Here is a 12,707-nt window from a genome sequence, read left to right on the forward strand (position 1 = left end):
GGTTTGTACTTGTGTGATTCAAACAACAAAGCACAAATGAATCAGGACAATATCAAATCTTATTAACTTATTTTATTGACATACTTTTGGACAAAAGGGTACAAAACGGGAAACAAATCAGCAATCACCTGAACTTTTGGCAAGTATGTTTGAAGTGTGTGTAGAGGACAGAAAGCAATACAGGCGTACTTACAGCAGATGACCTCTCATGGTGCCTTTAATGGCATGGAGCCGCATGGAGCCGCATGGAGCCGCATGGAGCCGCATGGAGCCGCATGGAGCCGCATGGAGCCGCATGGAGCCGCATGGAGCCGCATGGAGCCGCATGGAGCCGCATGGAGCCGCATGGAGCCGCATGGAGCCAGCAGCCTCTACTATGGATCTCTGTGAAAGAAACAGTATTAGTGAGCATGTCAAATCCTTCTACATTGGACTGCAAGCCCCTAGTGGGTTGTTAGTGTAAGTGCACTGCGTGTTGCTGTGCCTTCTGATGTGGTCTGAGGTCTGATGTCCAAGACCCACTACACGCCTTATAGAAAACTGGACCTGTGATTGACACTGCTAGAGAGGTATTTATCGAGCCAAATATTTATTGTTGTACTTCGTATGGTACACTGGTGTACAACTGCATGCGTCACAGGGAGAGCTGTTCCTAATATTTGGGTCCCAGCATTGGCTAAATGACATTGAATATTAGATATATATTAGATATATATAATATTAGCAACGCCTCTGCGTGATGACAACATACAGCAACAGCGAAAGAATATCCTGCAGACACTCACGGCATCTAAAGCCAAAGCTGGTGTATCAAAGAGGAGTCTAAAATGACCCCAGACCCTAAAACGACTCGCCGGGCTCCTCTATCAGGCCTCAGTGGCATATTGACTCGTACAAATGGCTTTGGTTTGCATGTGTGTAGCTTCCAGTCCACCCTGCAAATCCTGGGGCCGAGGTAATGGTCAGCAGCTGCAGTCCCAAAATGGAAGCACACTCCTATTCCTACCCCCAAATGATGATGTGTTGGTACTATACAAGAGATGAATTTAACAATGTGCCAATAGTTGTGGTTGGACTTGGGAGTGCTGGGTTGCTGCCCGAATCCAGTGTACGTACTACAAGCTGATGGCCATATTTTAGCACAACAAGGGGGACACAACAGCTGTCAGTGTGATGCATCACTTCTACGCCACGCCACACTACCACCACAGCATCTTTACGTGGTTGATTGCAAGTATAAGTCTTGATGATGTCAATGTCCGCTAATGGGGTCCATAGTTTTCTTTGTCTGGGATTTATACGTGCGAGTAATGAGCATAGTGATTTATGCAAACCGTCCTGATGCCAATGGTTGCAGTCATACTCACCACAGCTGCCCAGGCTAGTGATACAGCGCTAGCAGGTAGCATAGTCCTCCTTACTCACCCCCCACTGTTTACGCTCCTGTTGCCAAGTGGTGGTGGAGGTGTCATTGACAGTGTTGTGTAGTCTGACTGCAAGCTGGCGCTCCATGCTCCGGTAGATTGGCTCCTCCTCAGCGCCAGGCAGGTTTGGCTAGCACACTAATGCTACAAGACTGATGACAATGGGAATGTTGGGAAAAAAAGGTATTTCCTGCATAAGGGATTTTTAAAAAGTGTTTGCAAGACAAACTCCTACAAGGAAGGAGGGGGTCCTCATTGTGGATTCCTTTCCTGCTGTGTAAAAAAAAAAGGCTTGTTCATATTTGATCTCCATGCAAAGCTTCTTCATTAGTACGTCAGTGGAGGTAAATATTCCTACAGCTGTGGGAGTGGAACATGCTCTTCCCTGAGCAAAGCAGTGCGTCACTTCAAATCAATGGGCAAGTATGAGAAGACACATCAGCCTTTGGGTCTGCCCGGCCTCTGCAGCAAGCCCAGGGGTTGCTAAGGATACCGCAGAGGCATCGCTCACAGCCCCCCAACCCCCCCGAGTGGATAGTGTGGACTCCTGCCCAGCTCCTTCTCAGAAACAGAAGCGATGAATGTAATAACCACCGTGGGAAGGCGACAGGTGCGTTGTTTCCGGCCTGCTCCTCCTGTGCTGGACTGCCGTCTGGATGAGCCAATCACAAGAAGGGAGCGGGTCTCCTCCGGGTGTCACAAAGGGTCAAGAAGTGATGAAGGTGCAACGGGCCATCAGCCGCCAGGGAAAGTAATTTAGTGTACAACCCAAACAGGGGTCGGTCTCCTCACTGGAACTAACAAAGTGGAAGTTGCCTCCCTTTCGAACATTTCACAACTCCTGGGAAACACAACAAGGCACGGCCGTTTTGTTTCTTCAATTCACTTCCACCGAAGAAACAGGTTTCCCTTCAAATGAACAATTTATTGACAATCGGTCACATGAAGTGCCCAGACGCACTTGCAGGTACGGGAACATCTTGTCACGGCCTCTCCTCGTCATGACAGCGTGTACAATTGGCCCACTTTAAACAGAAGTCAGCACACGATGCGGAGAAGGGCTACACGACTTAGACGCAGCCTCACCAACATGTCATCGTCATGGAGTGAGCACGAGCTCAACATGGGAGTCCTCACATGTTGATGCTTCCAATATATATCAGCGCAAATGCTGTCAACAAGATTCAGTAATGAGGCCATGGGGTGAGCTGGGCTCAAATCAGGTGTAAACTTTAGACTTTGAAAAAAAAGTCAAACAGGGACTCTTTAGGGAGTTGATAACATGACACAGACCTACTTACTGAACAAACATCAGGTTTGGATCTTACTCATACTGATTTGGATTCTTAAGGACCGCTTCAGGTTTCAGACCAATAAATCAAACAAGCTGTCAAAATATCAACACAATTATTTTTATCCACATCTACTGCAGTAGTTGCTTATAGATTACACGACACAACCATTTCTATATAAAAGGTAGGGATGCACAAAATAAAGCATGAATGAAAACATGTTAGTATTTGCGTCAACATGCAATGCATGTTATTGTGAGCCCCAAGTATGACCACTTGCACAGTCTAATAAGACCCAATTCAAGCACTAGCCAAAGATTATGTTGTACAGTGTGAATTAGTCGTTGTTTTGGACTTAGCGGTGGTTTCAAACTGCACTGTGTCACATTTAGCACTGTTCCTAATATTTTGCCTGTCTCTTGTAGCTAAATAAGGTCACCAAACTCTCAATGTGATGAAGTGCAGTTCCACACCACTGCAAACTCCAACCAGCACAACAAGCATACTGTTAAACACCTCTATGACCGCTTTAGTAAATGCTGAAAGTCTGCTACAGCAATTGTATTGTGCATTGTGTCTTTTTACAATGTGCAAGTAGAAATAACGTTTTGACCAGTTGATATAGAGTATCTGCCATCAGAGTTCTAACACTGAAATTGCACATTAAACATACTAATCAATTCTTGAATAATCTGGTGGTCTGACTCTATCATCAATTCAATGTACAATTTATCCTAAACATGAGCGCTGCAGTCTGCATCCTTTTCACATGTAGACAGTCGCATTACAAAGAGAAGTTCAGACATGTCACAACTCTGCGCCAGCCAGCCTACTAAAAAAGATGCAAGTGTTGTTTTGATGAAGGATGGGTGGCATTGTGACATGTTTGAGCTTTGGAACTGTAGGTTCTTCTCTTAAAATATTTGAAGCAAGTTATTTCCTACCCTGCGTTGTACATGGAACTTGGCAGTATAGAATATGCAGACCCATTAATCCTTCGTTCTATAAGTGATTACAGAAGAAGTATAATGGATAACAACAGAAAGGCGTCTCCATGCGTGGACACAAGAAGCTACGGACCAGGATCCCCGAACACTGTCAAGGACGTACCCACTTTCCACTTTTCAATGTCAAGTCTCTATTTATGTCGTTCACGTGTTGTTTTATTACCTTGTATTGTTTTAGACTGGGATAAATACTATTTGAACTACCTTTTTACAGTGTTCCATTTGTTTGTTTGTTGTATAATCACCAAATCCTATTTTAAATGAATCACGGCATGTTATTTTTTTTCACTTTGGAGGTATGATACACACTTATTGAAATTCGAAACCACACAGCCTTTTTTGTATGGCAGCAGGAAGGGAAGTGTTTGTTTTTCTAGTTAACATGGCAACATACAACATTCAAGAACCATACTAGTGTACCCCATAATGTAAAACACACAGCATGCAATGGTCACTGACATAGAGCCTTAAAAAAAAAAAAACATTTAGCATGTTTTTGCTCGATTTAAGATGCTCCTCTGACCACAATCATGACTAGATAGTCCTCTTCACTTTTGGCCAGAGCTTTGGCAGAGGAATCAAGGAACTGTTGGGAGAAATCACAGGGAGGGAAAGCATGTAGAACCCCTGTGGTGTCTTTATCACGGCTCCCTCCCACAGGCAGGCTGATGACCCCTGCCGCTTGTTTTTGGTTGAGGTAGGACACCAGGTTACGGAGTGGCCGCTGAGTCGAGATGGCGGGGTCAGACGCCAAATCCTCTGTACTCCCGGGAACCGCCATGAGGATGGCGTAGCCGCCTGGCCCCGCCACTTTGATGCGCCGGGAAACCTCGTCAAGCTTGGGCTGGTCCAGGCGGAGACGCTGGGTGATCTTTAATTCGCACACCTGCTTGCCTGTGGCCCCGTCCATGAGCAGATCACTGGCAACGCTGTGATCGCCTTCCAGCAGGTGCATGTTGGCTGGGAAGTTGCTGTTCTTAAGGAGTAGCATTCCATGCCAGGCAAAACTCAGCTTGGTGCCATCTGATTTGGACTGCTGTCCGCTTTTGGAGGAGCTCTCCCGATCTCTCTTTGCCGGGCCTTTGCCGGCGTCAACTGTTTTGCGTTTACGTTCTCCGGCTGGTGAAATGCTGTTGCTTGATAGTCCCTTGTCAGAGAGACTCTGGATTTTGAGTCTCCGTTCAGTTCCGCCTCGCTCCAGGCTGCTGTGACGCTCTCGAGCAGGGGAAAGCCTGTCACCCCGCAGAGGGCGCTCCGAGTCACTGAAGCGTCCATCTCTACTGCTCCCTCCAGGACTGCCATCAAGTGAGGCACGCCTACGCCTTACTGTCCTATCAGAGCTGTCAGGGGAGTGATCAAGGTGGCGCCCATCTTCCATTAAGAGACGCTTGCGAGCCGGCTCTCGCCCCTGCAGCTCTCGCTCCAAAGACCACGGCTCTCGCACCCGCCGATCACGTTCCAAGTGCTCCAGGGGCTCGAATGGGGATGCCCGAACCCGCTCACGAATAGCCGGATTTGACCATTCTGCACCAGGGAAGAGCTCCCTGTCCCTGAAGTGAAGCGGAGGGGGAGTCCGATCTCTGACCCTCAAAGGTTCTGGTGCGGCACGGTGGACAAATGACTCCGCCACCATGTCAAAGGGTGGTATTGGGAGAGGCTGCAAGAACTGCTGCTGGTAACGATGCTCAGTGTCTGCAAAGTCAACACGAAGTCTCCGCTCCGGGCCCCCCAGGGGGAAGCCTCGCATGTGTGTGCATGCCGCCTGTGCAGCATCCAAACTCTCATACTGAATGTAGGCCCATGTATCCCCCTTCCTGTAGTCTATGGTCCTGATTGTGCCAAAGCGATCAAACTCCCTCGCAAGGGCAGCTAAGGGGACCCAGGGTCCAAGTCCACCCACCCACAAGCGGGTGGTGGGAGTGGCCTTGCCGTAGCCTATCTTTATGGAGTTGTGGCCCACTATTTTCCCAGACATGCTCAGCTTAGCACGGTGAGCCATGTCGAGGTTCTCAAACTTCAAAAAGCCATATGTGCTGGTTTGACCCCTGACGGGTCTTTTAATGTCCACCTCTGTTATGACGCCGAACCTGTCAAACGCTCTCCTCAGGTCAGCCTCGGACACGTGTATGTCCAGGTTGCCCAGAAACAAGGTCCTGTTGGCTCTTTGGTCGTCCTCCGGCGAAATAAAATCCTCCTCGCGGAAGGCAGCTCGATCCGCAATAAAAGCCGGGCGAGCTCTAGCCTCGAACAGGGCAAACTCCCGTTCCCTGTCCATTTCTCTGGGCAGGGGGGGCGGCGGGGGAGGGGGCAGCCGTCCCAGGGCCAGCTGCTGTAGTCGGTAGTCTCTATATCCGAGGCCGGTAGGCGAGAGGGGCCTCTGCAAGTGTCTGTGGCTCGGAGCCGCGCCGTACAAGTCTCTCTCCACCGGGGAACGGCTTCTCCTCCGGTTAATGTACACCGCCTCGATCTTGAGCGGCCGGTCGTAGAGCACCAGCCGCCCCCTGGCGTGTTTTGCGGCACGGGCGTCCTCCGGCTTCCTGAAGTTGACGAAGGCGATCCGCTCGTCGTTGCTGCGGCTCAGCTTAACACTCACGTCACCGAATTTCTTGAATTCGTGAAAGAGTCCATCTTCTACGTCCTCGTCGCTCAGCTGGGTGCCGAGGTCGCTGATTTTAAGAGTTTTGTACTCACTCTCGGCACCGGGCGCTGGGAGTCGCTGCTCCCCGCGAGACGTGCTCCTCGCCGAGCCCACGTCCAGCGACAGGCTCAGGCTGTGGTTTTTACTGACGGCGCCAGGCTGACAGTTGTGGTTATTACCAGTCCGACTGTGTCCGTCAAAGTCCCTGTCCCTTTTCTCGCCGAGCAGACTCCTCCTCGTCGAAGCGTCGCTTTTCCCAGAGCTGTTTCCATTATTACTCCCACTTGAAACGGAAAGAGCCCCCATTTTCTTGCTGCTCGGGTGGCATCCTCCCCTGTCTCGAATGTCGTCCAAGGCCCGGGAGCGTTTTTTCAACGGCGACCGCTCTTTACCTTTCATTTCAGTCCACACTGAGCCGACCCTTGGTACGCCTGGGGCTTTACGGCTGCAATTCTGCGAATGGTTGCAGAATATTGTGGGGAAAATGTTGCTATTCACTGTCCCTTTAGCAAAACAACAACGGTCGCCATTTTGTAAAGAGTTCCTCGAACGCCCGTCCCAAAGGCGTGATTGGTTGAAAAAGTGGGCGGGAACGTTTTAGACGCACGTCAATCAAACAGCCTGTAGCTTGATTTAAAACCCACTAAAAAGCAAAATAAAGACGTGATCTAGGACTGCTGGATCAACCAACTGCCAACTTTTCATTTAAATGTGTTACAACATTCGATGTATGATCATCTAATATGGAGGCAATGAGGCAACTTATATTCACATAATATATACGTACATAATATATATATATATATATATATATATATATATATATATATATATATATATATATATATATATATATATATATATATATATCATTATTATATATGAGGATATGCTGCTTCATACATACCAATACATGGTAGTGTCCAAAACATTTTCTTTGCTGGACATTACACACAAAGTGAAGGCATTAATGAAGGCAATAATGTCATTGCTGAAGAGGCCCTATACTGTTCATAGCCTCTAGAGGGCGTAGTTGCATGGTGTCTTCAGACGTTTTCACGGCAATAATGTGCTGTGATTTCTTAACATGTGTAACAATCTATCATTAATTTTCTTTCAGCCTCAGCTTTTAATAGTTACATTGGCATATATATAATGATATTCATATCATTTGCAATGTTTTTGTAATTAGGCTGGTGGAGCTGATGATACGTAGCTCCTCAATGAGGTTTTTCTTCTGCATGAAACAAGACCCAGGTAATCCCATGTTAAAATAAATAACATCAAACCAGCATTTGCTATTTCTACAGCTTTTCTTGAGATGGTCATCGCATCAATCCCTACTGACAAGTCTTCTCATCGTCTCCACCTAATCTGGTATTCAATCAAGGGGGGCTGCATGTGTAGCTGCAGTTAAGAGCCGCTGTCTCCCAGGGCCTGGCTGGAATTTCAAGTTGTGGGTGTGGAAAAGTGTTTTTTATTGGAACCACATGTTATCATCTCAAGCAAAAGTTTGGCACACAACAGGGAACGGTGTTGTGGCCATCATGTTGAAAACCTGGCAGTTACACGAACTTGGGTATGATTGAGTATGATACTTCTACAGTAAGGGAATTTGTTCTCTTTCAAGTCGACCGGTATTTTCAATTATTTTGAGTGAAATCAGGTTTGCTGAAATTGCACCTGCACTTACAGAAGTTGAATTGCTGTCAAATGTTTAACTTTGCTCCTTAACATGATCCTTTTCAGGTCTTCAGTATTTGCATCTGTTTCCAATGTTTTTGCTAAGTTTGAGTAAGACAGCTGATGTAGACAAAGGCCTTTATTATTGGTCACACTGCAATGCACAACAGTTACAGGGTTTACTAACATTTCATTGGTCTGTCAACCTTCTCCAGAGAAGAATTTGTATTTTTTGGTCTCACATTGCACTTTGGCTTCATGCATTTCCAATTGCCAAATCTTCATAGCTTTGAAAAGTCTCCAGGTTGGCTAACAGAAATGTTAAGAGGAAGTATGAATATGCTTTGGCTCAGTCAGTATCTGCAGGGGAGACGGCAATGTTGTCATGTATGCCAGGAGAGAATGCTGCCGGGATCTTTGGCTTTCATACGCAGCGCCATTAGGCCTGTGGGCTTGTAATCGGTCTCTGGACCCTCGATGGATGGAGACCCGAGGGCTGCGGGGAAGCCGTGGAGAGAGTAAAGGCTGTTGATGCCGTGACGGTGCGGTGGGTGGTGGTGATGGCTGGGGGATGTGGGCATGCCCATGAAGCCCTGCAGATTGCTGTGAGGGTGAGGGTATGGACCCATGCAGGACGGGGACAACGATTCGGGTCCGATGACACAACCGGCACCCACGCTGCCACCTCCTCCTGATGCCCCCTTCCACAGATTGCCCTGCATCTACAAAAACACACATGTGAGCTATCTTGCAGTTTGTAACACGGTGCATTACATATTCTAAGCAACTAATAATATAAACTGTCTTAACTTTTCAGAGAAAGCATTGTATATGCTGTTAATAAACAGTGACAACTATAAAACTGACATAGTGGAAACACTGACTACACCAAGGTCTTCAATTTCCAGAAACACTTAGCAACACCAGAAACCCTTAGCAAACCTTTAGGGAACGTCCCCAATAAGGCACAGAAAGGCAATAGAACAAATATAACATTTTCGCTTGATTGAGATTGATTTTATTGACCTACATAAGTTGGGCAAACATGAGAGATTCTCTTCAATATGACGTTGCACTTTATACCGTTATAAATCACCAACATATTGGACGGTGTCAGTAATTATCTTTAGGTTTTTAGTTGAACCTGTAAGTACTAGAACAATGAGTCTGTGTGCTGTTATTCTGGACTGCTACACCATAATCGAAACATCCACCGAGATAGGATTTGTAAAACAGCATACGTATTATTAAAACATCGGGAATCCCAGTACCTGCAAAATCTGGTCATGTGTAACCAGTTAGCTTGAGTTAGAATGAATAATAAACTATTGATATCAGATATTAGGCAGGACTCCGGGAGGGAGGAAAAATTGATTGATTGCACAGATTGATTTTGCCAATGTTATATATTGAATATTTACATATACACATACACAAAGCCACAACCACAATTCATACAAAAAATGTGCAAAATATACGCAGTGCAAGCAGACAGCATTCACAGCGCTTCACCTTTACCACATTTCTAATGTAACAGCTTTATTCCAAAATGGATTAAATCATTTTCTTCTCAAAAATTCCACACACAACACTCCATAACAGCAAAGTGGCATTTTTTTATTGTTGCTAATTCATTAAAAATAAAAAAGTGAAAAATGACATGGCCATGAGTATCCACAGCTTTTGCTCGATACTTTGCTGATGCCCCTTCGCCAATTCAAGTCTCAGGTGGTTTTGAATATGATGCCACCAGCTTGGCACACCTATCTTGGGCCCGTGTTGCCCATTCCTCTTTGCAGTGCCTCTCAAGCTCCAGATCTCTCCAGAGATGTTCAATGGGATTCAGGTCTGGGCTCTGGCTGGGCCACTCGAGGACATTCACCGAGTTGGTCTGAAGCCACTCCTTTGATATCTTGGCTGTGCTTGGAGCAATTGTCCTGCTGAAAGATGAAACGTGGCCCCACATCCCTGGTGAAGTTGGGGCATGCTCCTTTTTTTCACCGCTCCTCACCGTGCCCTCCCAACTACAATGGCAGCCAATCGGCTTCCAGAATACAAGCCCAAACACAACGAGAGCCAATCAATGTCCTTCAGGGTGTGACTGACCATTGTGTTCCAGCCCAACAAGTGAAGCACAAGAAGCCCAGCACATAAAAAACAGACTTTATGAAAAGGCAACTCACGTACAGAAACAGTAAAGTAAAGAAAAAAATGTCCTTTTTTAAATGGACTAAATATGACTCTTTAATTAATTGCAATTAATGCTGTAATTGGACACAAAGAGTAATCATAAAAGAATGTGGAAAGTATACTGCACAACCTGATAGGTAAACTTATTTGTCCTACCTGGTAGGTGTCATGGCGAGGAAGGAGAGAGATGTCATATGCTGGAGTGAAATGGTTGCGGACCTCCTGGATCTTCCCATAGCGTTCCCTTTTCCGCCACTTGGCTCTACGATTCTGAAACCAAACCTATCAAGTACAACAAAGTGTGTATTAAAAACACACAGGAGAGCCTGTGAAGGTCGGAAGTACTGCTCTTGCTCAAAATAGCACAAACCTGAACTCGGGCCTCGGTGAGCTCGGTCCTCAAGGCCAGTTGCTCACGAGCGTACACGTCAGGATAATGCGTCTTCTGGAAGACTTTCTCCAGCTCCTCCAGCTGGAATGTGCTGAACGTGGTGCGATTGCGCCGCTTTTTGTTTTTGCCCGAGAGGTCGATGGAGTCAGCGATGGAGTCACCCTGCAAGCCTCTGCCTGCCGAAGTTTCCTTCAACTTCCCACAGCAGTCGGGGCCCATGCGAGAGTAGCCCGGGCTTTTTAGAGCTCCTTTGTCTCTGACTGAAGAGTGCAAAAGTGCATTATTTGCAAACTGCTCGGAGCAACATTAATTAGAACATGTTTACTCACTAACCCACACCCAGTATCTCAGTGTAAACCCTCCAAAATAACAGTACAACTCTTTCTAAAACTTTTGCAAAGATAATAAAACATGCAAACATGCAAAATTCATGCAAAGAAAGGTGGTCATTCAAGAATATGTTTGGTATAGTTTGCAACAGCTGAACAGTAAAAGGTATTTGCATTACTTCATTGAACTAATGTGTGAAAACAGTGGTGCTGAGGCGGTATCGGGTATTTGCTGACCCACTGAGGAAAGGTACTTCACCCTCTGCAATGCGTGTATGTTGTTGTCTGGATCTCCAAAATATTGTGCCGCCGAGACCTCTCGTAATACAGTTTGAGTCCAACAGAGAATTGAAGCCTTACAGTCATTTTTATGTCCACTGATATATATATATTCTTTCACCCTGTTGAACACCCACACCCGTGTTTCTATATGTCCCACTGTAACATGGAGATCCACTTGAAATAGCAGGACAACAAATAAGAGCTGAAACCAATATAAGGCCCTGACATGTTGAGTTGCCATGGTGGAACAAAGACTGGGAACTAAATATTAAAAAAGCTGTTCTTGGGTAAATAAGTCATCACCAATAAATGTGTGCTGTGTATTTCTATGTCAGCAAACAAGGAGAAACAAATGATGAATGATGAATAAAAGTGATCAACCTGAAACGTAAGAAGGAAGTACACTAACTATGAACATTTTTAAACGTGTTAATTAATTAACGTGTAATTAACGTGTAAATTAATAAACAGTAATTGTTGTGGATAAATATTATTTGTAAAAAAGCAAGTAAATATTTTAATACCAATTAAAGCCAGATAATGCTGCAAACTGAGGAAATGATGAGAGGGGTTTTCTTGGGCTACCTTGAAGCTAACACGTTATGGAATATTATTCTGCAAAGAGAGATCAGAAGATCCTTTGATGCTTCGTGCAAACATCAACACCAACAAATAAAGTCGGGGCTTCGGTTGGTATAAGTCACATGAGCAGTTTGCATTGGATTGTCTTTAGCACAGCAAATAGCTGGAGATGAATTGTGAATATCTCTGGAGTTATATTAATAACACCTGTCGGCACAGTGCTGGTCGTCCGTGGGAAATGGAAGGCGTTCTATTGTCTTATATTGGATATTTTAGAACCAAACTGACCTTCTGATGTGACCTGGTAGAAGGGCGCCTTCCCGGTCATAAAGTCGGGCTTGTGGTCCCGGTTCAAACCCTCCAAGAACTTGCTCTGTTTGACCGGACAGTTCGGCGGGGCCGCGTCGTGCGTAAAGTCCACCTCCCCGAAGCTCCCCGCGGCGTACGCGTCCGAGCGCCCGCCGAGGCGGCGAGGAAGAGGAGCAACATGCGCGTCTTTGTGAGACTCATCGCACGGCAAGAAGGAGCCTCTATGCTCCAGAGGCGGCGGGGGGGTCGGCGGCGTCCTCCCGCCGCCATGCGAGGAAAAAGACAAACACGTCTCCGTCTCCATCTTTAGTCTCCGAGTGACTGGTCGCAGGATGCCCGAGTGGGACTTTTTTGTTGTTGTTGTTGTTTTAACTCTGACTGAGTGGGTGGGATTTAAATGATGGCACACTAAGAACCGTGAAACTGTGTGTGTGTGTGTGTGTGTGTGTGTGTGTGTGTATGTGTGTGTGCGCGCGCGCGCGCGTATTTCGGAATCATTCTGATTTAATCCGCCAAAAATTCAATCACGCGTGGTTTCTGTTCTTCCAATGAGCCATTGAATTCCCATGTCATAAGAAGT

General features: G+C 46.2%; 2 protein-coding genes across 2 annotated transcripts; both read right to left on the reverse strand.

The window, feature by feature from the left end:
- Window positions 1-66: 66 nt before the first annotated feature.
- On the reverse strand, window positions 67-6,928 carry rbm15 (RNA binding motif protein 15). Its single transcript, XM_058085495.2, has one exon. The coding sequence runs from the start codon at window positions 6,758-6,760 to the stop codon at window positions 4,229-4,231; it is 2,532 nt and encodes an 843-aa protein (XP_057941478.2). The 5' UTR covers window positions 6,761-6,928; the 3' UTR covers window positions 67-4,228.
- Window positions 6,929-8,227: 1,299 nt separating this feature from the next.
- alx3 (ALX homeobox 3) lies at window positions 8,228-12,449 on the reverse strand. Its single transcript, XM_058085019.2, has 4 exons — window positions 12,107-12,449; window positions 10,605-10,885; window positions 10,391-10,516; window positions 8,228-8,766 (listed from the first exon to the last, which is right to left on the reverse strand). Exons 1-4 carry the CDS (start codon window positions 12,429-12,431, stop codon window positions 8,428-8,430), a joined length of 1,071 nt encoding a protein of 356 aa, XP_057941002.2. The 5' UTR covers window positions 12,432-12,449; the 3' UTR covers window positions 8,228-8,427.
- Between the last annotated feature and the right edge of the window lie 258 nt (window positions 12,450-12,707).

The sequence above is a fragment of the Doryrhamphus excisus genome, linkage group LG17, assembly GCF_037039965.1.
Source record: "Doryrhamphus excisus strain RoL-2023G ecotype Guam linkage group LG17, RoL_Dexc_Guam_v1.1, whole genome shotgun sequence".
NCBI lineage: Eukaryota > Metazoa > Chordata > Actinopteri > Syngnathiformes > Syngnathidae > Doryrhamphus > Doryrhamphus excisus.

Bases quoted from the DNA above. Each gene is read 5' to 3' on its own strand.
- alx3 (XM_058085019.2), bottom strand. From the start codon at position 12,431: ATGGAGACGGAGACGTGTTTGTCTTTTTCCTCGCATGGCGGCGGGAGG. The intron at 10,517-10,604 runs GTTTGTGCTATT...TGTACTTGATAG, and splicing joins TCACCGAGGCCCGAGTTCAG to GTTTGGTTTCAGAATCGTAG. The intron at 8,767-10,390 runs GTAGGACAAATA...GTGTTTTTGTAG, and splicing joins CTCGCCATGACACCTACCAG to ATGCAGGGCAATCTGTGGAA.
- rbm15 (XM_058085495.2), bottom strand. From the start codon at position 6,760: ATGAAAGGTAAAGAGCGGTCGCCGTTGAAAAAACGCTCCCGGGCCTTG.